The sequence below is a fragment of the Rhinichthys klamathensis genome, unplaced genomic scaffold (assembly GCF_029890125.1).
Source record: "Rhinichthys klamathensis goyatoka isolate OS25496 unplaced genomic scaffold, OSU_Roscu_1.1 h1tg000170l_1, whole genome shotgun sequence".
In the NCBI taxonomy this organism is placed as follows: domain Eukaryota; kingdom Metazoa; phylum Chordata; class Actinopteri; order Cypriniformes; family Leuciscidae; genus Rhinichthys; species Rhinichthys klamathensis.
In genome coordinates, this window is record NW_026606701.1 from 2,948,964 (window position 1) to 2,972,536 (window position 23,573).

General features: G+C 36.9%; 3 protein-coding genes across 17 annotated transcripts; 1 reads left to right on the plus strand and 2 right to left on the minus strand.

Annotated features, from left to right (window-relative positions):
* Positions 1-603: 603 nt before the first annotated feature.
* ftr79 (finTRIM family, member 79) lies at positions 604-7,542 on the minus strand. The gene is made up of 8 exons (XM_056259947.1): positions 6,780-7,542; positions 6,565-6,660; positions 6,183-6,416; positions 4,394-4,553; positions 3,996-4,091; positions 1,596-1,712; positions 1,355-1,450; positions 604-961 (listed from the first exon to the last, which is right to left on the minus strand). The coding sequence occupies exons 1-8, from the start codon at positions 7,359-7,361 to the stop codon at positions 822-824; spliced, it is 1,521 nt and encodes a 506-aa protein (XP_056115922.1). The 5' UTR covers positions 7,362-7,542; the 3' UTR covers positions 604-821.
* An 882-nt stretch (positions 7,543-8,424) lies between these two features.
* On the minus strand, positions 8,425-14,069 carry ftr97 (finTRIM family, member 97). Of its 5 annotated transcripts, none has more exons than XM_056259951.1 (16): positions 13,872-14,069; positions 13,034-13,729; positions 12,820-12,915; positions 12,438-12,671; positions 12,142-12,301; positions 11,916-12,047; positions 11,635-11,730; positions 11,222-11,533; positions 10,913-11,032; positions 10,666-10,761; positions 9,552-9,677; positions 9,361-9,480; positions 9,096-9,191; positions 8,888-8,992; positions 8,639-8,728; positions 8,425-8,544 (listed from the first exon to the last, which is right to left on the minus strand). In XM_056259951.1, the coding sequence occupies exons 2-16, from the start codon at positions 13,613-13,615 to the stop codon at positions 8,519-8,521; spliced, it is 2,391 nt and encodes a 796-aa protein (XP_056115926.1). In that variant the 5' UTR covers positions 13,616-13,729; positions 13,872-14,069; the 3' UTR covers positions 8,425-8,518. The 5 variants fall into 5 exon arrangements, with proteins under 5 accessions (XP_056115926.1, XP_056115924.1, XP_056115925.1 ...); XM_056259949.1 differs by having other exon boundaries at positions 8,888-9,016; positions 13,872-14,043; XM_056259950.1 differs by having other exon boundaries at positions 8,888-9,016; positions 9,576-9,677; positions 13,872-14,035.
* Positions 14,070-17,463: 3,394 nt separating this feature from the next.
* On the plus strand, positions 17,464-23,182 carry cdca4 (cell division cycle associated 4). 11 transcript variants are annotated; one of them, XM_056259956.1, is made up of 4 exons: positions 17,475-18,215; positions 19,173-19,197; positions 19,671-19,757; positions 20,958-23,182. In XM_056259956.1, exon 4 carries the CDS (start codon positions 20,965-20,967, stop codon positions 21,829-21,831), a length of 867 nt encoding a protein of 288 aa, XP_056115931.1. In that variant the 5' UTR covers positions 17,475-18,215; positions 19,173-19,197; positions 19,671-19,757; positions 20,958-20,964; the 3' UTR covers positions 21,832-23,182. The 11 variants fall into 11 exon arrangements, with proteins under 11 accessions (XP_056115939.1, XP_056115940.1, XP_056115936.1 ...); XM_056259957.1 differs by having other exon boundaries at positions 17,475-17,992; positions 18,106-18,215; positions 19,173-19,757; XM_056259960.1 differs by lacking the exon at positions 19,173-19,197 and having other exon boundaries at positions 17,475-17,992; positions 18,106-18,215.
* The last annotated feature ends 391 nt before the right edge of the window (positions 23,183-23,573 follow it).

The window sequence follows — 23,573 nt, forward strand, 5'->3', positions numbered from 1 at the left end:
TCCAAACGCGTGGAAAAGGGGAGATAAGAGTAGGGAAGCTCCGCCCATGACTGGTGAGTATCTGCCCTATTAGCATAGATCCCGCCCTGAGTGATTACATTATAAATGTTCTGTTGTTGGTTCACCATCTGAGTCACTGAGGACACTGTGGTTGAAGTTGTTACTCAGTACTGTTCGTGATCCAGCTTACAGTCTATAGCGATACAATGAAAGGGAGAGCACACACTTTATTACGGTTCATCAGAGTTGTTTTATTAACCCCCTCCCAAAAAGGCATAAGTCTGTATATATTTGTTCACTGTTAGTTGTACTTGTAACGAGTGTTTTTGTGTAATTCACTGTGTATGTTGATGATAATGCAAGGGAGAGAGAGTTTATGGATAAGACTTTAATGCGCATTTCTTGTACTGTTTTATTCAGCTTTTACTGTAATTTTCTGGAGTGAAAACGGACGCTTCATGTTTTGTGTGATGTACAATAAACTTCATAAAACTCATCAGTAAAATTTTGGACATCATTCAGACTGCTGACAGTTTCTGATATTTTCAATGCGTGAGATTGTCCTGTTTTGTTGCCGAAGCATGAGTGCATGAAGCTCCGCCCTCTTATTGAAAGGGGGCCGGGAGCAGCAGCTCATTTGCATGTAAACAGACACACACAAATACAGCGTGTTTTTGCTCACCCCCAAAAAGTGGCAATGTCTGAAAATTTCTGTGAGGTATTTTGAGCTAAAACTTCACAAACACTCTGGGGACATCAGACACTTATTATACATCTCTTAAAAAGGGGCATAATAGGTCCCATTTAAATACTGTAGTTCTTCAGCACAATCTAACTGGCCAATAACACTTGCCTACAACCACTCCAATGCTGTGCTTGGTGACACTTCCCCAGCCTTGTGCTGGAGTGCTGATGGTGGGTTTAACACGGACCCTCGATCCAGGGCTTAAACTGAGGGGTTCTTAAAGAAATATTTGCAATAATGTTAAAGTCATGAAGGAATGGACCAGGATTTGTTAATGTCATGGAGGAATGGATCAGGATTATTATAATTAACTAAAACAAAGACCATAATATATATATATATATATAATTATTTTATTTCAACAAGTTGCAAAGGTAACATTTCTCATTTTAATTTAGTTGAATTTGATGTGCTTAAATAACTAAAACTGAAATAAAAATGAATAAAACTATATAGACATTAAAACATATTTGATTAAAAAAATACATGTAATTTTTATTGACAAAAACTAATTCAAAATATTAATAAAAACTACTTTAGTATCATAATTATACCATAGCAGTGGTTACATGTTTTTGTTTAATAACATACTAATATCCAGCAGATTACCTGAAACATCACTGCTCACGAGCTCCATTTCTGAAAGTACACCAGTCCATTCTATCTGCTCAGGGAAATCCACAATCAAAGACTCTCCCTGGATTTCTGCAGAAAATAAAAGATGATATCAATAACCTTAAAATTATTTGATGTGTATGTGATGCATAAATTAAAGTATAATTTCAGACTAAGGTATCTCACAGTACATTAGCATTTAGTAAAATCATTGACTGGTATTGTGTGTGTTTACTTTTAATGACACCGATGCTGTTGTGAGTGATTGATCCCCATCCATGTTTTGGTTCTTTCACTGAAGGTCTTATGCTGACTCTGTTTCCTACCTTGAAGCAGTTATGAGCGGGGGACCCTAAGAAGTAGTGTTACTAGTTAGGCATAAAGTTAGACTATTATATTACACAAGGCAACAATACATGTAAAAAGTGAGAACAAATGGATATAAAACTGAGTGGTGTAATAAAAAAAATACAGAGGGGAAAAATGCACTACACATGTGGTGCCATTCAAATGAATTAGATCAGACATAAATATCAGGCCTCTGATAATAAGACAATGGGCTATGTTGCACAGATTAGTTATCTCTTGAAGATATTGTCTTTGTAAAAAAAAAAACAGTTTTAATGACTACTACATCAGTGCCTGGACCATGTACTTAAAGTAGAGTAAACCAAGTGGAGTGGCACACATTGAGCACTGATGAATTGTTGAAATTGTATATAAACAAAAATAACAAAACTACATCTAATAGACTTATCAGTGTGACCTACACTCACCTAAAGGATTATTAGGAACACCTGTTCAATTTCTCATTAATGCAATTATCTAATCAACCAATCACATGGCAGTTGCTTCAATGCATTTAGGGGTGTGGTCCTGGTCAAGGCAATCTCCTGAACTCCAAACTGAATGTCAGAATGGGAAAGAAAGGTGATTTAAACAATTTTGAGCGTGGCATGGTTGTTGGTGCCAGACGGGCCAGTCTGAGTATTTCACAATCTGCTTAGTTACTGGAATTTTCACGCACAACCATTTCTAGGGTTTACAAAGAATGGTGTGAAAAGGGAAAAACATCCAGTATGCGGCAGTCCTGTGGGCGAAAATGCCTTGTTGATGCTAGAGGGTCAGAGGAGAATGGGCCGACTGATTCAAGCTGATAGAAGAGCAACTTTGACTGAAATAACCACTCGTTACAACCGAGGTATGCAGCAAAGCATTTGTGAAGCCACAACATGCACAACCTTGAGGCGGATGGGCTACAACAGCAGAAGACCCCACCGGGTACCACTCATCTCCACTACAAATAGGAAAAAGAGGCTACAATTTGCAAGAGCTCACCAAAATTGGACAGTTGAAGACTGGAAAAATGTTGCCTGGTCTGATGAGTCTCAATTTCTGTTGAGACATTCAGATGGTAGAGTCAGAATTTGGCGTAAACAGAATGGGAACATGGATCCATCATGCCTTGTTACCACTGTGCAGGCTGGTGGTGGTGGTGTAATGGTGTGGGGGATGTTTTCTTGGCACACTTTAGGCCCCTTAGTGCCAATTGGGCATCGTTTAAATGCCACGGCCTACCTGAGCATTGTTTCTGACCATGTCCATCCCTTTATGGCCACCATGTACCCATCCTCTGATGGCTACTTCCAGCAGGATAATGCACCATGTCACAAAGCTCGAATCATTTCAAATTGGTTTCTTGAACATGACAATGAGTTCACTGTACTAAAATGCCCCCCACAGTCACCAGATCTCAACCCAATAGAGCATCTTTGGGATGTGGTGGAACGGGAGCTTCGTGCCCTGGATGTGCATTCCACAAATCTCCATCAACTGCAAGATGCTATCCTATCAATATGGGCCAACATTTCTAAAGAATGCTTTCAGCACCTTGTTGAATCAATGCCACGTAGAATTAAGGCAGTTCTGAAGGCGAAAGGGGGTCAAACACAGTATTAGTATGGTGTTCCTAATAATCCTTTAGGTGAGTGTATATACAGGCATCAAAATATATCAAATCAGCAATACCTAAATCAGTACTGACTACAATCTCCATTTCAGAAACCTCTCCAATCCAACCTTCCTGCTCAGGGAAATCTACTGTTACAGTCTCACCCTGCACATCTAAAGAGAGAGAAAATATTTTAAAATCCTAAAAAGAAATGTGCAAGCCTAATATGTTAAAAAAGATTATAAATAATACTAATCTGAAAGTTATTAACAATAACTGTATCAATCTGTCAGATCAGTGACAGCAGATGATGCTCTTACTTATTACACTGCCAATGCTTTTGTGGTTGACTGAACCCCATAGATATTTGGGGGTTTTAACAGATGGCTTCACATAAACCTTGTCTCCTATCTTAATATTGCAGGTGAGAGTTGAGGATCCTGAAATAAAATTAGCAGAATTTAATTTTTATAGGCTATCATTTACTGACGTGGCAATTTAAAACTCTTAATGCCTCGCTCTCTAGAGCTGGGTTAAATCAGTATAGCATCCCGTTTGTAAATGTCACATTTTTGTAGAAAAGAGGTTCAATGCAAAAATATTTATCCAGTTCAGATCTAATCAGATGTTTGCAGGCCAGCTACTACTTAAATGACAAAAACTCAAGTCCTGCTCTGTATTTACCACATTCATCATCATCAGTTACTGGCTCCATTTCAGAGAGAATCCCTTTCCAGGATCCAGGAAAGTCGACAACCAAACTCTCATCACTGTAAATATCTAAAAGAAGAACATGTAAATGAGTGTGCAGCACATATTCATTTGTGATGCCTTGCACCATAATGTACCATTTGTGACCATGAGAATAATACAGATCTTGCCTTTTACCACACCCACACTTATAAGCGTGTCATATTTTGGGGTTTTAATTGAAGGATTCACTTTGACTCTGTCTCCAACCTTAATGCAAACTAGATTGTTCTTTGTGGCTAGATCTGAAACTGGTACAACATATTATAGGCCTATTTCATCATAGGTACAATAAAAATACGACCAGTGAAAGTAAACCTTAGTAATTTTACCTTTTTTAAATGTTTCATTTATTTCCTGCTTGAAAACAGTCACCAGTCGCTCTTTAAGTTCACAGGCAAGTTTGCTTACATCCGTATAAGAGCAGCAAGGCTTAAAAGAGCAACTCGGGAAGCCATTAGACCCAGAAGAAGAGGACACAGACTCATAATTCTGCAGATAAAATAAATGCATTAATAGTCTAATTAATAAAAATTGAGTTTAGATTTTCAAATGTGTCATATACAGGAAAACTTAATTATAGTACAACATGTAGAAAATATCCAAACCTAGCAACATTACAAGGTTATTTTTAATACAATCTATTCTTGAGATGGTAGATATAGCCAGTTTAGTTCATGTAAAACATAAGACAAGTTTGCGGTGTGATATAAGACATGAAAGTAGCAGCGGTTTCAGATATCTGAATAAGTGGACTGATATACAGTAAAGCACTAATAGTCAACGGAGAATATTGTGACTGACCAATCAATACCGCGATTGACCAATCAGAATAAAGTATGCCAGAGAGCTGTGTAATAGTGCAATAGTACATTTTTCAGTGGACTTGGTTACGGAAATATAATAATAATTTTATGAAGTCTTTGTTAAAGAGTTATGAGCCATGAACCAAACAAAGCAGCTATGAGAAGAATCACAGCTACAAAACTGTGCCCTCAATGGCTTTAATGAGAGAAAGATCTAAAGTCCCTTGAAGCATTGTGAATGACATAATTTAATTAAAAATGGAAATATAAAACCATCGATTAAAATATGTTGATTGTGTATAGCTATAGAAACAGCATATTTTGGGTTGAAAATATATGTAAATATTTAAATAGTTTGAGAGTGAAGGGGGATTGACTCAATTACATCAGTCGCAGTGCTTCATGGGAGTGAGTGATAGTTCACCCAAAAATGAAAATTCTGTCAGTAATTACTCACCCTCATGTTCTTCCAACCCCGTAAGAATTTCGTTCATCTTCGGAACACAAATTTAGATATTAATAGCAGCGCTTCTGGGTTGTACGTCAGAACGTAGGCTCACTATTGGCCGACATTGGTCATGTGTGTGATGCTGGCCAAAAGTAAGCCTACGTTCTTACGTACAACCCAGAAGCGCTGCGCTGTTACACTACGTGAACTCACTCAGAGGCCCACACAGAAGAAAACGAATAGTTGAATAAAGTCGTTATTTTTGGGGTTTTTTGCACACAAAAAGTATTATCGTCACTTGATAAACTTATGGTTGAGCCACTGTAGTCACTTGGACTATTTTAAACATTGTGTTTACTAACTTTCTGGGCCAGCAAGTTTCAATTACATAGAAGCCTATGGAGGAGTGAGACAGTCTCAGATTTAATCAAAAATATCTTAATTTGTGCTCCGAATATGAACGAAAGTCTTACGGGGTTGGAACAACATGAGGGCGAGTAATTACTGACAGAATTTTCATTTTTGGGTGAACTATCCCTTTAAGGGTTCTTTTGGCATGATTTGTTTGTTTCGGTTCTCTGATTGGTGGAGATTGCTCCGCATAATCATGGGCAATGTATTTTTGCACCAGATGGCTTCCTTCAACAAAAGCATATACCATCAATTAACAACCTAGTAGCTCACATCTCTGTCTTTAAAGGTTTATAAGTTATCATTAAAAATCAAATCCCCTATGAATGAATGGGATTTTTATTTCCAGAACCAGACTACTGCACATAATATGATATGTGCTTATATATATAATGAATATGGCTTATGATAACGCAGACTCTGAATAAATAATCACATTGCTTATGGTAGTTGTACCTGAAGAAAGTGGATGTTGTCATCTGTCTGTAGAAGAGTCTCTAGGACTCCTTCCCTCTTCTTCAGCTCAGTAATTTCCCCCTCAAGTTTCTCTTGTAGTTTTGCACCTTGGTCCAGATCAGCCTTTTCTTGAGCTTTTATCTTTTCAATCACGTCATTACTTCTTTTCTCAATAAATTTGGCCAATTCAGTAAAGACTCTCGTACTGTTTTTCACAGCCTCCTTTGCAGAATCCTGAGGAGAACCAAAGCAAAATAAAATATTATCTCTTAAATGCTGTTTACAATTACAAGAACCATCACCCCAGTAATAACCATTGTGTCAGCTGATTAATGCAGAATCGTTCAGTTAAAATGTTAAAGTTATTTGCACCAGAACTCACTGAATGGGATGTGATGTCCATTTTCATCTTCTGCAGCTCTTTTTCTTTTGCATGGATTGTCTGCTTGACTTTTGTCTGAGTGTCTGTGAGTTTCGTCTAAGGACAAAGGACATCACAGTCTGTTTAATCTCACTGAAAACATTTGTGAACAGCATTTTATAATTGGGTTAATTAACGAGTCATTAAAGAAAGAAAGAAATGATGGACATCTTCACCTGTTTCTCACCACGCTCTATTGTAGATGGCACTGTGTCATGGCCTTTATGGTCATCCATTAAGCAGTGCATGCAGACACAAACCTCGTCTGTTCTACAGTAAACCTCAAGGAGCTTGTCATGTTTGGAGCATATTGGCATGACGGTAGCTTTCACCAGCTTGTGTTTCTTCAGGGCTGGAACATTATAGTGTGGATGTACGTGTGTCTCACAGTAAGAGGCTCGACACTCCAGACAAGACTTGACAGCTTTGAACACTTCTCCAGCGCAGAAATCACATGCAATCTCTCCAGGTCCAGCAAGACTTTGAGCAGCCTCTGACTCATGTAGCTTTGTTCGTAGCCTCAGTTGCTCCATTATTTCAGCAAGTATTGTATTTCTGTTGAGTGGAGGCTTTGAATTGAAGGCATGTCTGCACTGTGGACATTTGTAGGTCCCTTTATTATCCGTTGTATTCCAGCATTCATTAATACAGCTCGTACAGTAACTGTGTCCACAAGGAATTGTCACTGGATCGTTCAGCAAGTCCAAACAAATCGAGCAGCTGTACTGGTCGTGATCTCCGAGTATAGCCTCTGCCATGTCGTTAATATCAAAAGCTACTTGTGTCAATAAAGAACCGTGAGCTTATAAGTGAAAGTAAACTGAAAGCAGGAAATGATTGGTCATTGTAGACTTTACACTATATAAAAATAAAATTGTAGCTTATTTATGTAAGCTGGAAAGCGTAAAAAACACAATATTTTTGTATTTTCTTCATAAAAGAGACTCGCGTGCTTCGGGTTGAGGTGGTAGATCTTTGAATTTTTAACTTAAGTGGTTTTCAGTATCACCACTAGATGGAGAAACCTAGGCCTATTAATATCTGTGAACTTTAACAATTCCTCTTAAAATTAGGCTAGCCTACTTACGAACTCCAAATTATTCAATCTACATGTTACACATTACTTGTCCTCTTTTTAAACAAACAAGAAATAATTTTAGCGTTTATGCAACACAATGCGTAAATGAATGGTAATGAAGGGTAAATGAGCCAGAGCATGATGGGAAATGTAGTTTTGTCGCGCAAGGCAAAATGTAGACGAAACTGTTGGTCAACACAACTAATTTGTGAGTAATAACAATTAGCTTCCCATCATGATTGTTTATTTGGGGGGGTTGGGGGGTGATAGGGTCACAGATACATATAAACAAAAAACAAGTTTTGACCACAGGTTGAATATAAGGGCACAGTTTATTAAGTTCACTCAAAAGACAAAAATACCAAAATAGCTGCACTATTTGTATCCTTGTATGGTATTTTGACAGGAATTGTATTATTAAATGTAGGCCTTTAATTTATTAATAATTTGTTAAAAAATCTTATTGAAGTAAAAATATTCTGTGTGTGTGCACATTCCCTGAGCTGGAACATAAATTTCAGTTGATAATTTACTATTAATGTCTGTCTATATACCTATTAAGAAAGACATGTAACATATTCTTCTTTCTAACTACAGCACCCATGTAGCTATATTAAAATATGCAATCACATGAGTCAAAATGAAGAACAGAACAAAATGGGAACAGGGTTGGTTTCGAAACTGGTTTCGCAATATTTATGCATGTCTAATCAAATAACTTTCCTGAGTTCAGAAGGAAACTTACAAAACAAAAAGACACAGACATGTTTTTATGATCAAAGCTCAGTCACAAAAGAAAAACGTGAGCAGGGAAGTCCAGGGTCACATGATCATGATCTAGGAGGATCCTGAAACGTCAGCCTCTATGGAAAATTATAACAGAAAGGCTTAAGATTTTGATTGCAGGTTGGTCACAAACAAAAACTAGTTCAGAAAAAAAATCTTAAGGTAACTGACCTGAATCATTTATCAATTCCATCTCAGAGAGAATCCCTTTCCATCCTTTGTGTTTCGGGAATTCCACGATCACATCCTCAAATTTGATCTCTAGCCAGATCAGAGGACAAACCCACTTAAAATACATTCTTTTCCAAGAGCAACTCCATGTATACTAAATGTAAATCTATGTGGATATGTTAAAAATATGAAAGTAGTTTAGATCTCCTTAAATTTGTTCTGACTATGAGATTAATACACAGATCTTGCCTTTTACCACACCCACACTCGTGTGGGTGACATGTTCGCCCCAATTATGTTTTGGTGTAGTTATGGAAGGTTTCACTCTGACTCTGTCTCCAACCTTGATGTCGACTGAAACATTTTTTGTAGACAAATCTGAAATAAGTAAAATATTACAGAAAGCATTTTCACTTACAAGTACAATCAGATACAAAAATTTGCATTGGAAGATTACCTGTACAAGAGCCAGTCACAAGCTCCATTTCTGAAACTAAACCAGTCCAGTTTTTATGCTCAGGGAAATCTACAGTCAAAGATTCACCCTGAATTTCTGCAGAATTAAAAAAAAAAAAAAGATAAAAATCATCATCAACTCCTCAAATATAATACACAGTGAGTCTACAAAAAAATCTTTTATCATTTAATTTATTTTAGTAAAAATCACAATCTTTTGAATATGCATGCATTAATGATTAAATAAAGACAGTCAGTGCACCTACTTTTAACAACACCAATGCTTTTGTGAGTGACTGCTCCCCATTTGTGTGTTGGAGTAACAACAGACGGCTTCACGCAGACTTTGTCTCCAATCTTAATATTGGACTCCAGACTTGAAGATCCTGAAATACAAAGAGTGTTACGAGGGTCTGAGACGAGACTTATAGCTGCTACTTAAATGTCACTGACACACTGTAATGATACTGTGTATTATTACCAAACTCATCATCTTTGGTTACTAGCTCCATTTCAGAGTACATTTCTTTCCAATTTGCATGTTTAGGGAAGTCAACAATCAGACCGTTATCACATTTGATGTCTAAACAGAGAACAAGTTCATATTGTAAAGCATACACTTGAGTGAGGATTGCTTAATAATAGATTATTTATTTGAGGGGAAAAAACAGGTCTTGCCTTATATCACACCAACATTTTTATGTGACAAAGGGGTTGGCGATATGACCAAAATCATATATCACAATATGAGTAACTTTATTTCATGATAACAATATACTGTTTATAACAATATAGATATTTTTGCTTTGAATAAAGTTATGATATACATTTTTTTGATACTATTGAAATTTCAAAATTCTTGTCACCAATTTCAATATCACAAGGAAACTAAAAAAAAGCACTTCTCAAAACTTACAGAAGACAAGTTAACAGTTAGTGATAAAATAAGAACAAAGAAAATTATTTCAAGAAATAGGACAACAAACTACAATAGGACAAAGACGCAAATGAAATAGACCTACCTGAAAAACATCAAGCACTACAAATAAGAAATACTACATAAATTGTATAAAGTAGGCCTAATCAAATGTATAAAAAAAACACTGCATATTCTTCACAATGTTACAAAGAGTTACAAAAGTGATTCAGTCAAGAGCAGTGAGAGATTTTCTCTTTTGTTGTTTGATTAAAATTAATGACACAGACCACAGCAGGTATATTAGGCTGCTGTCACTTTAAGATCGAATGCACGGATCCAATATACTGTTAAACAGTAACCGTGATAGAGACGATCGTCCAAAATCTCCACCGGTTGACAAATTTCTACCAGTTAATCGTGCCTACCGGTATATCGCCCACCTCTGTGACATAAGCACCCCAGTTATGTTTTGGTGTAGTAAAAGAAGCTTTCACTCTGTCCTTGTCTCCAAACTTGATGCCAACTGGAGTGTTTATTTTTGACAAATTTGAAACAAGTAAAATGTTACAGTAGGCATATTTCAGGGCACAACACAACGTTTTAAGCTGCAGCGAAGAAAATGTCGGCAGTTATTTGAATGACAATGGATTACCTGAATCAGCACTGGCCACAATCTCCATTTCTGAAACTAAACCAGTCCAGTTTTTTTGCTCAGGGAAATCTACAGTCAAAGACTCACCCTGAATTTCTGCAAACGTAAAACAAATCATTAATATAAAGTATGCTGCTTTTTCTCACTCTTACAGTGAGCCTACAACAATTTATTTCCCCATTCATAATTTTCAGACATTTGCATGACTAATATAAGTGATGAAAGCAATGCCATTCAATGCTCTTACTTTTAACAACACCAATGCTTTTGTGAGTGACTGCTCCCCATTTGTGTGTTGGAGTAACAACAGACGGCTTCACGCGGACTTTGTCTCCAATCTTAATATTGGAGTCTAGACTTGAAGATCCTGAAATGTCACATGGAGGTCTGAGATGAGTGTTTGATGGAAGACTATAATAGATTATTCTCTCATAGATCAAATGTGGTTGTTTTAAACACTTTGTGCTTCATCCTTTAGATGAGCAACTGTTTTGTAGAAGTAGAATCTCTATTTCATATTTCTGCAGGAGCTGCTACTTTTCAAACATTTATTTACCAATCTCTTCATCATTAGTTACTCGCTCAATTTCAGAGAGAATTCCTTTCCAATTTGCATGTCCAGGGAAGTCAACAACCAGACTGTCATCACCTTTAATGTCTAAACAGAACAAGTTCATATTGTAACACTTGTACTTTTGATAATGAATGATTTGTGTAAGGAAAGTTGTACAGCTCTTGCCTTTTACCACACCCACACTCTTATGTGTGACGTTTCTACCCCAGTTATGTTTTGGGGTAGTAATGGAGGGTTTTACTCTGACTCTGTCTCCAACCTTGATGTCGACTGAAGCATTCTTTGTTAACAAATCTGAAACAATAATATTCTTAATATTAATAACTGTAATATTCTAACAGTTTGATGTTCTACATGTTTCTGCATGCTTTTGTGTCATGAATACAGTAGATTACCTGAACCAGCACTGGTCACACGGTCCATTTCTGAAACTACACCAGTCCAGTTTTTTTGTTCGGGGAAATCTACAGTCAAAAACTTGCCCTGAATTTCTGCAGAAGTAAAAACAACAACAAAAATCATTAATATACACTATGTCCCATTTTCTCACTCTGTAGTACCATGGGCATACAGTGAGACGGCAACATATATTTTCATTATTTCACTTATTGTGCAAATGGCATGAATTTTCATGCCTAATATAAATTATCAGATAAATATCAGTCAATGCTCTCACTTTTAACAACACCAATGCTAATGCAAGTAACCGATCCCCATTTGTGTGTTGGAATAACAACAGACGGCTTCACGCGGACTGTGTCTCCAACTTCAATGTCAAATGGAGGACTCTTTGTTGACAAATCTGAAACTGAAAGAAAAAGATTACAGAAAACATTTCATCACTCATAAGAACAATTAGATACAAGAAATCATAAAATTAATTTATTAATTAATACATTCACCTTTATTAATTGTTTTGTTTGTTTCCTGCATACAAGTAGTCTTCAGTCTTCCAGTAAGTTCACATACAATTTTGTTTATGTCCTCAAAAGAGCAGCACGGCTGAAATGAGAGACTGGGAAACTCATCAGATCCAGATGAAGAGGACATAGACTCATAATTCTGTGGGGGTAAAATATACAAAAAATAATTAATATAACTTTCAAAAGAACTGGCAATAGTCACTTTTATAAATGTCAAATATTTGAACAGTCCTTTATGTCTTAATAAATAATCACATTGCTTATGGTGGTTGTACCTGAAGAAAGTGGATGTTGTCATCTGTCTGTAGAAGAGTCTCTAGGACTCCTTCCCTCTTCTTCAGCTCAGTAATTTCCCCCTCAAGTTTCTCTTGTAGTTTTGCACCTTGGTCCAAATCAGCCTTTTCTTGAGCTTTTATCTTTTCAATCACGTCATTACTTCTTTTCTCAATAAATTTGGCCAATTCAGTAAAGACTCTCGTACTGTTTTTCACAGCCTCCTTTGCAGAATCCTGAGGAGAACCAAAGCAAAATAAAATATTATCTCTTAAATGCTGTTTACAATTACAAGAACCATCACCCCAGTAATAACCATTGTGTCAGCTGATTAATGCAGAATCGTTCAGTTAAAATGTTAAAGTTATTTGCACCAGAACTCACTGAATGGGATGTGATGTCCATTTTCATCTTCTGCAGCTCTTTTTCTTTTGCATGGATTGTCTGCTTGACTTTTGTCTGAGTGTCTGTGAGTTTCGTCTAAGGACAAATCCATCACAGTCTGTTTAATCTCACTGAAAACATTTGTGAACAGCATTTTATAATTGGGTTAATTAACGAGTCATTAAAGAAAGAAAGAAATGATGGACATCTTCACCTGTTTCTCACCACGCTCTATTGTAGATGGCACTGTGTCATGGCCTTTATGGTCATCCATTAAGCAGTGCATGCAGACACAAACCTCGTCTGTTCTACAGTAAACCTCAAGGAGCTTGTCATGTTTGGAGCATATTGGCATGACGGTAGCTTTCACCAGCTTGTGTTTCTTCAGGGCTGGAACATTATAGTGTGGATGTACGTGTGTCTCACAGTAAGAGGCTCGACACTCCAGACAAGACTTGACAGCTTTGAACACTTCTCCAGCGCAGAAATCACATGCAATCTCTCCAGGTCCAGCAAGACTTTGAGCAGCCTCTGACTCATGTAGCTTTGTTCGTAGCCTCAGTTGCTCCATTATTTCAGCAAGTATTGTATTTCTGTTGAGTGGAGGCTTTGAATCGAAGGCATGTCTGCACTGTGGACATTTATAGGTCCCTTTATTATCCGTTGTATTCCAGCATTCATTAATACAGCTCGTACAGTAACTGTGTCCACAAGGAATTGTCACGGGATCGTTCAGCAAGTCCAAACATATCGAGCAGCTGTACTGGTCGTGATCTCCGAGTATAGCCTCTGCCATTTTGCTGACAACACGTTGTGAGACACTGCAAAAGATTTGTCTCTTAATGTTGTCGATTCAAAAAAGGGTGTTTAGCAAAGACCCACTCAAGTTAGAAAAGTTGTGTTGTGAAATCTAAAAAGAGAGAGTGAAAGTGAAAGTAAAGAATTGGTCTAACACGTAGGCTACCGTGATAAAAAATAATAATCGTGAAACATCCTACACAAACAACACAGACAGTTTAAATACAGAATTGGAAGGGGGAAAAAGTATTTACCTTTTGACAATCCGTCGTTTGCTTCATAGTATGGTGGCAGGAAACGTTCAAAGAATTCTGACCTTTGGTCTATTTTACAGCTTGTTTGTTGAAAGTGCACGTTTGTCACAATTTTATTGCGTATGAAATTTATTATTTAGAAATAGTCTTACTTTCAGACATAAAAAGGAAGAAAGAAAAAACTCAGTTAAAAAGCGAAAAATAAGATTCGAGGGTACTGTGTAAACGTAAAGCTATAATGAGTGCGTGTCCTTTAGTGTGTTGGTTTCCCCTCCAGAACCACTAGATGGAGACAGCAAATAGAAAATAATGAATCTGGATTCGGTTTTAATCTGTTATGTGACAATAAACTTCTTCTTCTTTTAGACGAGTATGTAACGGAGATTTTTTTTAGCATGGTTAAAGGTGCTCTAAGCGATGTCATGTGTTTTTTAGGCCAAAACATTTTTTGTCACATACAGCAAACATCTCCTCACTATCCGCTGGCTGCCTGTCCCCTGAACACACTGTAAAGAAACGCGATCTCTGTAGACAGCCCATGCTTCACAAACAGCACCAAAAACAAACTGCAGCGACCCGCTCCCCAAAACATAACAAACTGTTCCAGCCAATGACCGACAAGAAGGGTTTGGGGGTGTGGTTTGGGGGGTTAGTGTGCGGATGAGGAGGAGGGAGGGTCTAGCTAGCCTCCGTTTTGTTTGACAATAGTTCGAACGTCAACAAGAAGTGACGTCACCCAGGATCGCTTAGAGAACCTTTAAATAAGCAGATACATTAAACGAATGTAAATCCTTTGACACCATCATTAAGATCATTATCACTGATAGCTGATAGTTAGCAGCATTGATCTTGAGACAAATTCTCTCCAAGATTCAATGTTTTCTAAAAAGCCAGTCACCTTTTGAGCTAAGACTTCACATGCACACTCTGGTGACATCAAATAATTGTTTTACATCTTGTGAAAAGGGGCATAATAGGTCTCCTTTAAGGGGACTGAACTATTGTCAGCAAAATGGAGTCACGCAGTTAAAGGGATAGTCCACCCAAAAATGAAAATTCTGTCATTAATTCCACACCCTCTTCCCAAACCCGTAAGATTTTCTTTTCTTCAGAACACAAATGAAGATGAAGATCTTTTTGATGAAATCTGAGAGATTTATCTCCCTCCATTGACAGTCTAGGCTACGCAACTACTAGGCCTACTTTGACTGTAAAATGAAAAAAGAGATCGTAATACTTATCCATGAATTGAGTGGTTTAGTTCAAATTTTCTGAAGAGACACGATGGCTTTATATGATGAACAGATTGAAAATAATATTTTTTTCACATATAAACATTCATCAAGTCACACATAATTTGTGGTAAACAGAAGCTCAAGCATGTTCGCTTGACGTGCAAGAACCAATGAGGTTCATTCTCCTGTGTTTTGCAGCACGTTTGAGATTCCGCAAGAGGTTTGTTCTCGCACGTCAAGCAGGTTCGGTTGAACTTCTGTTTATGTTCTCTGATCAATGTTTATATGAATAAAAGCCCAAATTCAATCTGTTCATCCTATAAAGCGATTGTGTCTCTTCAGAAAATTTGAACTAAACCGCTCGATTCATTTGGATTAGTTTTTCTACCGTCAAAGTGGTAGTTGCGTAGTTGCCAATGGAGGGACAGAAATCGCTCAGATTTCATCAAAAAGAACTTAATTTGTGTTCCGAAGATGAATGAAAGTCTTACAGGTTTGGAAAGACATGAGGGTGGGAATTTGATTTGTAATTTTAATTTTTAAGTGAACTATCCCTCAGTATTTAGAGTCACTGAGGAACACAAATTCACCACAAACAATTGGCAAGAAATTGGCACAGATTAGCCTTTTGATTGAAATTGAAACAATTTAGGGAGTACCAGAGACAAGAATTTCTATCATTTGAAAAACAGTTAACTTCATCCTTACAGTAGCAGAACTGTAAAAGTAAATGTACAATATATTGAAAATATGTGGCAAAAAATTAATTTTAAACTTTATTATATAAAATATTATATATATATATATATATATATATATATATATATATAATAGGCTAATGAATTTGCTTTTATTTTATTTGCTTGAATCATTCGAATTGACAAAGGGCAGTGAGTGACGCAGTGACATATAGTTTTAGTTTTTTTAGCTTTAGTTTATTTGCACAAATATAAAATACAAGAAAAACAAGAAAATACAGTTACAATGCAGCAATAAAATGAGCATTTATACATATTTTATAACATTTTAAAGAAGAACATTTTCTTGCTAGATGGGATAAACCATTCCACAATTGAATGCTCCTAAATCTTATTGAGTATTGACCTCTAGTGAGAAATTTAGGAAGATGAAAATCTGAAGATTGATGAATTAAATGACAGTGAACCTTTGAATTTACTTTAAAATACATCTGAAAATGCTCTGGAATGATACCTTCACTTGAATATATTTTATAAATGAAAACACATATTTGAGAAACATTAATATCATAAATAGTAATATCATTGAAGAGTACTAGGAAAAGTGCTCGCCCTATGAGAGATACGGATAAATTAAACTATAGTAAGAAGACAAGATGCCTAGCCCTCCTTTCTATACCAGTAAATGTATGTATTTATCTGCTCACATAGTCAGCTTGTTCCCTCCAACTCAGGCTCTCATCAACAAAAACTCCCAGTAATTTTGTAGTAGACACTTGAGGCACCTCAATAGACTCAATTGTAATTTTTGATAAATCCTTAGGGTATCATTTCTTACCAGTAACATTTTTTTTCTATTTAAAACCAAATTTAAACCAATTAGCATAAGTAATAAGACCATCATTCTTAATCAATTAATTAAAATTTGAGTGATAGAGAACTAAGGTTGTGTCATCGGCAAACATTATTGTAGTAAGAATATTTGAAACATTAGACAAATAATTTATATAAATAAGAAATAGTAAGGGTCTGGGCCCCCGAGGAACCCCCGAGTAATCTTGCTTTGCTAGAATAGCAACCCTTAAAGCATATTTTTGTTTTTCCTCAGAATATTGCTTTTATTTTCAGTTTTACAGTTTGTATCTCTTGGCCTCTCAAATATTTGTATATTCTCCAGGATACCGAAACTATTTAAATGTTAAATTAATTGATTCAATTTAAGCATATGAATTAGATTAGCCTACATAAAATGAATAAATCTTCACATCTTAAAAAATAACCCTGAAAACCGTATTTAAGCTATTGTGCAAATAGACACATTATAACAAAATTAATTTCTGGCACTGTCTTTAATTTACTTTCAATAAAAAGTGGATCTTTCAAATGTTAATTGATTTTCTGAATGTAATTTCTGGGCTGCACTGGGAATGGCTGAGAAATGGGACCAATAAATAACTCAGTGTGTACTTTGTGAAATCATAAATTCGTGCATGTTCATTTGATTTTTAAGATTCCTCAAAAACAAGATGAGCATTGTTGAAGTTGGGGCCCATGGGTAGAATCACAGACGCTTTTGTTCGGGGCTCCCCGTTCCTGCGATGGCCTGCTGTCGATCAAGATGCAAAAGCGTCCGCCCCCATCGGCCCTTTCACTGCTGCAGCTGGCTGCTTCTTGCTGCTTGCCGTATGCTATGCTCACTGCAATCTGTGCTGGTGAGGCCGAAGGAGCTGCAGCTTTAGTATTAAACCAGGCCTTCGAAACGCTTATGACGCTCGCCACCAAAAAAACAAGAGGTAAGTCTTAGCCTACTTGGATGTGCGATTTAAATAAAATATATATTATGTAGTCGCGCCGCTTTAGAAGATCTCGATCCGCGATGGTTAAATGCGCGGTCGATTTCGAAAAGCGGCATGTTTGCGGAAGTGACCGTGCGGTCCATGTTTAGCCGCCCCTGTTATTTGCCTTTACATGTCATGTGTGTTTTCGAAGTATATATTTCACTCTCATGTGCATTTTGTCGACACGGTAAACGTGTGGAAAAGTTGAAGATGCTGTTTGGGTTGGCCGTAAACGAGGCGAAGTTGACTAGCCAGCGGACCCGTTTGAAAAATCAAAATGGCTTCCATCTTTGTCGTCTCAGCAGAGAGGTTTATACCTTTGTTTCCCCGTCTCGCATGTCAGGGAGTCTGTGAGTAACCTCCTTTTTATATACATCTAGTGGTTTATTGTTTATCGAATCTTAGTATTAAGAGTTTGGGTGTTTATTTCACTGGTTTTTTATTTATTTTGTTACTTACCCAGTAGCGCACTTTTGACCACGTCAGTGCGGTGGGGGAGGGGAAGTGAGTCTGTCTGGGTGGAGCCTGTATGATACGTTCACTGTGGATGAATTACCCATTGCCCCCTTCGCTGTAAGTTTGATGTAGCTTAGACTCCAGCTACTGGAAGGATTTTTTTTTATTAATTTTGTGTCACAACTTGCAATGTAGAATAAGAATGTCAGTTCTGTAGAATACCTTAACTCTTATACCTATGGGCAAATGAAGATCTCCTGAAAATCTTTCTAGATATAGAGTGCAGCAGGGATAACATATTGTTATAGGCCAGCCCAGAAGTTAGCATCACCCTGTACCATTGACAAAAAAACATGTAGGATTTTTACATTGGCATTTGGATAATTGCAAAAAAATAAGCTTTGTAATGAACAAAATTGAATGCTTCTTCTCACCAGTTTTGTTCGTCATAATCATCACAAATGAAAACAACTTTTATGAATTGTGATGCCTAAATGCAATTGACAGAAGTAAAAAGTTAAAGTTACTATAAACGAACTATACCATGGTTATTTGACTTCAAAGTCACCATCACTGGGTTTCCGACAAATCTATCATTCTTTAAACAATGATACATTTGGAAAGTTTGAGATAGAATAGTTGAGTATAAATACAATGAGGCTGTAAAAGCGGTAGATGAGTTTTCCTGTTTGACGTGATGATGTTCAATATCCTTGATAGCCTCTGTAGACCCACTTGTTAGCAACCGCCTTTTTCAAAACATAAAAGCCTAAAAATCAGGAGTGGGGTATTACTGATGTATTTTAATGTTATAGAATAAAACATGAATGAAGATATCTTGAGTTTTTTTTATTATCAGACTTTATTTTTTAGGTATTTATCCAAAAACCTATTGACTTTGGGATGATGGAATCAGAGGTTAAAAAATGCTAACTCGTTTCTGGGTTTTAGGACTCATTCCTGCAGCACTCTCTATTACATAAACAGAATACAGTGCTGGTGTACGAAATGTTGGTTGTAGTTTTAGTTGCAGTGGATGTGTGTCAGCTTGCACTCTGGTCTTTTTTTCAACAGTGCTGGGATGTCACCCATGCTTCAGGTAGGCAAACCACCATGCCATTAATATATCTGGTTAACAATGTGGTTATGGGTTTAAAGTTCTTGTGTGTGATCTTGGTAACTGTCAAGCAAATCATCTCCATTATGTTAAGTCATCCCTCTTAACATGAAATGACTTTGCAATTTATGTGGTGGATTTTTGTGTGTGCTTGCACTCAATGAATTTGTTGGTTTGCTTGTTTTGCATAGAGTTTGATGTGTAAAATGTAACTCATTACCATTGTTTAGCTTTCGTCTTATGTCTTCCCCACCTCTCACCTACCCACCAGTATTTGACAAAAGTAGCTGATCAGAGCTCCCTGTGCCCCCTCCCTTCTCCTCCCTACATACATACACACATGCTCACAAACACTCAGTCGGTCAAGAGCTGGTGTGATGACAGATAATGTGCTTTGTCATGCTGGTTGGTGTCATGTGTTTTTCCTATACTGGATGCATGTTTGTTACTTTTAGGCTCCTGTAACCCTGGTTGGCTGGCCACGGAGACAGGGACTCCTCGTCTCAGTACTGTGGCTCTCCACATTAGACTTTCTGTTTGGGGTATCTACTTTCACCTCCATTTTTATTCATATTCAAAGGCTTGAAGCATAATTCCAACATTTTGTTAGCTAAATCTAGTGTAGATTACTTTCTTCTTTAAAAAAAAAAAAGATCCTCATCATGAGCAAATATCTACATTCCAAAATGCATTTTTCATACTTAAGGTGGCTGTGGATTGACCATGAATGTAAGATGTGATCTGTGGCCTCAAAAATATTCTTAATGTAGGAGTTTGTTGCATTTTAATTAGTTTTCAATTAGACTAAAGTATTTAGTTGATCCATAGTTTATTAGGCTCTACTCACCAAGATACGGTATTTAATTTAGAATAGAATTTATTATTCTAATTCAAAGTAATTAATCAATCATACATTAGTTAATTATCCATTTTATATATATGATGATATATATGATTTATTTATATATACTCACCGCACATTTTTATACTATTTAGGTGTTCTAACAGAATATTTTCACTTTGGATTTGTTGTTCGTATTTTTTTTGTTAGGTTGAATTCACTTAACTGGATTTTCATAGAATGATGCTTCTTGAATTTATCCTTTGTCATTGACATTTCTATTGGTTAAATTTGTCAAAAAGTATCGACTTCGGTACCAACTACCAAGTATGTACTACTGAAATAAAAAAATTGTGACGCTTTGAGCGCTGTTGAGCAGAATCGTAAATGCCTCTGATTGGCCATTGTGTTCACGCGCTCATCAGATATGTCTGATTGGCTGCAATGATCAAGGCACGGGAGCGCTTGAGAGCACACAGAAGTGTTTGAAAGTAAAAAAAAAAAAAGCAGGAGCGTTTGAAACCGATCCGCTGATAGACTCCTGATTTCAAACGCTCCCGTCTGTAATGTGTAAGCGCTCGCGTCATTGATGTATATTTACAACTTGTTTTTGAAGCGCTGATCATTGTAGCCAATCACAGACATATCTGATGAGCGCGTGAGTACAATGGGCAATCAGGTGTTTACGATTCCGCTCAACAGCGCTCAAAGTGTCACATTTTTTAAATTTCAGTACCGACTTGGTACCAAAGTCGGTACTTTTTGACAACTCCTCTATTGGTTTTATATTATAGTTCTGATATTGTCAGGATTGACTTGATTCCCTAAACAGGAGTGGATGAATGTGAACTGACCATCACTCTCCTGTTTTTTTTGTTTTTTTTTTGTCTTTTGTCTGTAGGCTAAACATGTTCTCCAAGGGCACCAAGCGTAAATTTTCCGATGGTGGTGAAGAGATTTCCGAAGAAGGCCTGGTAGGTGCCAGGGTGGCATCCTCATACAGCTTGCAGCGGCAGTCGCTGCTGGACATGTCCCTCATTAAGCTGCAGTTATGCCACATGCTGGTGGAGCCCAACCTCTGCCGCTCGGTTCTCATTGCCAACACGGTCAGGCAGATTCAGGAGGAGATGACCCATGATGGCAGCTGGCATATGGTCACTGAAGCATTCTGCAATGCAGGCCAGAGCCCCTCTGAGCGTTTGGTGGCCACTGAGGTCCTTTGCAGGTCACGGGAGCAGGATGCAGAACCTAAGGTCTTTTCTGTCATCAGCTACGAAGGTTGCCGTGAAGAGGAGGTGGTAGCTGATGAAACACTGTGCTCCGTTTCAGTTAGAGATACTGTTTCTAATGTCTACCTGGCAGGGCGTATGGGCCAGTGCTGGGAGAAGAATGAGCTCAGTGGCATAGAGAGGGATGAAGAGGTCCTTGAAGACTCTAGACTTGGTTCAGGAGAAGATGAGGAGATCGACACAGAGGATGAGGCTTCCACTGAGGGTCCAAAGACCATTGGACAAGTTTTTGGGACATTTGAAATAAAAAACGGTTCACCGGGTCCAGACTCTGCTCTTGAGGAGCTTTTTTCCGATGTAGACACCTCCTACTATGATCTGGACACCATGCTGACTGGCATGCAGAGTGCACCCAAGATGGGCCCTTATGACCTCCTTGACAGCTTGGGACCTTCACATGGTTCCCCTTCCATAGTGTCAACACCGAACTGTCGTTCTGATCTCAATGAACTGGATCACATCATGGAAATCATTGTGGGTTCTTAGGTTAGACCTTATTCAGAGACTTACACGCTTGTCTTAATGTTAATGGCTTTTCTGTTCCTTATGGAATGCAAGTAAAGTCTGGAGTCCTTTCAGGGAAAAGAGTTGATGTCTTGTGAAGGATGGCCTTGATTTTATGAGCTGACCATAGTCATATTATTTGCATACCCTTTGTATGTTTTAATAATTTTTTTCTGTATTTGTCTGTCCAGACATGGTGTTTTTTTTTATTTATTTGTTATACTCATGACACTACAGAGAGCAGAACAAGATGTATACAAACATTGTAAAGCTTGGGATATTTTCATAAGACGACAAAAGATTGTCTAAAATGTGTACATAAATATATATTTTTTACAATAGATTCTTCTTGTAATATGTTACTGTACATTATGTACATGTTCTGCAGATTGATTTTAAACGAAGAGATTAGATTCTTATGTGCAACAACTCAACTTTTCTGTTTATCAAAATCCATAAACTGAAGGAACTTAATTCAATACAACAGTATGCAAAAAAGCACCAAATATACATACAATGATGCATGTTTTACATTTATGTGCTTGTTTGCACAAAGTATTTTTTTTCTTCTCAAGGTTTGTTTGCAGTTGGCTGTCAATCAGCTCAGCCGTAGGTTTTGTTTGTTGTTAGACATCAACGTTCTTATATTTTGTCTAATCAACAAATTAAGTATAATGGGGCCAACCCATTCTATATTGTGACTTAATTTATTTAATTTATTTACTGCAAATGGTGAGTATTGGCTGTGGTCAAACTCAGGGTGGCTTTTTAACTCTAGGGGACTGATTGACCAAAGCCTTTTGCTCATAGTAAATCGGTCACAGAATTAGTGCTTTGTAAGTTGATTTGCACCAATCATTGGTTTAAGTATTGATTTTAAGCAAGTTGACTGTTTTAATATGGGTGAATGGCTTAAGTATGTCTGTCTATTAGTCCTCTAGACCCCTCATAATGAGAAGACATTTGTCTAGTTCTATGCATTGAGTGTCATAACACTTTATGTATGAAGTGTTTAAAATGCATTTAGTACAGTATTCTTTTTTTATACTTCAGAATCAGTCAACAAGAGATGGTTTTATTTTACCCAACATTTTCCCGTTGTTACATATATTATTTGGTTTTGCCTAAAGTAAAGTTTTGCATAAACTATGTTTGTGCAAATTATAGGTTATTACATTTTGATAATTGTGTTCTTCTACATTGTGTCTCACTTAAATTCTAAGAGGATTTTTTTTATTGTATGATCTTAAACTAGTATAGAGTATACACATTTTATATGAGCATTGTAGCTTTTTTAACGTTTTTTAATAAAAGGTACATCTTATGAAAACAATGCTGTGTGTTTTTTATTAACTATTTAGTAACTATTAAGCTGTCATCAGTCATCAATGTCTGTAGATGAGCACAGAGAACATTTGTTGGGTGAGAAGTGTGACATTTAAAGTGGCAAGATTAAGTAAGTGATTACATGGTTTTGGTGTCGATTTATTTTTCTAAACTGGTTTGAGTGTTTTCATGTAGCGGAGAATTGACTTGATTATTAATTGTTAGTAATGTCAGGAAAACACAAAAACGTGTATGTTATATGCACAAAACTTACAATTTTACCAGAGACAACGTACAGTACTACATCCAATCCATTCCTAAAAATCAACGTCATGGTTTTATTCTGTACGGAGTGAATTCTGACGCAAGTGACGTCAGCAGATTTGACTCTGAACGTC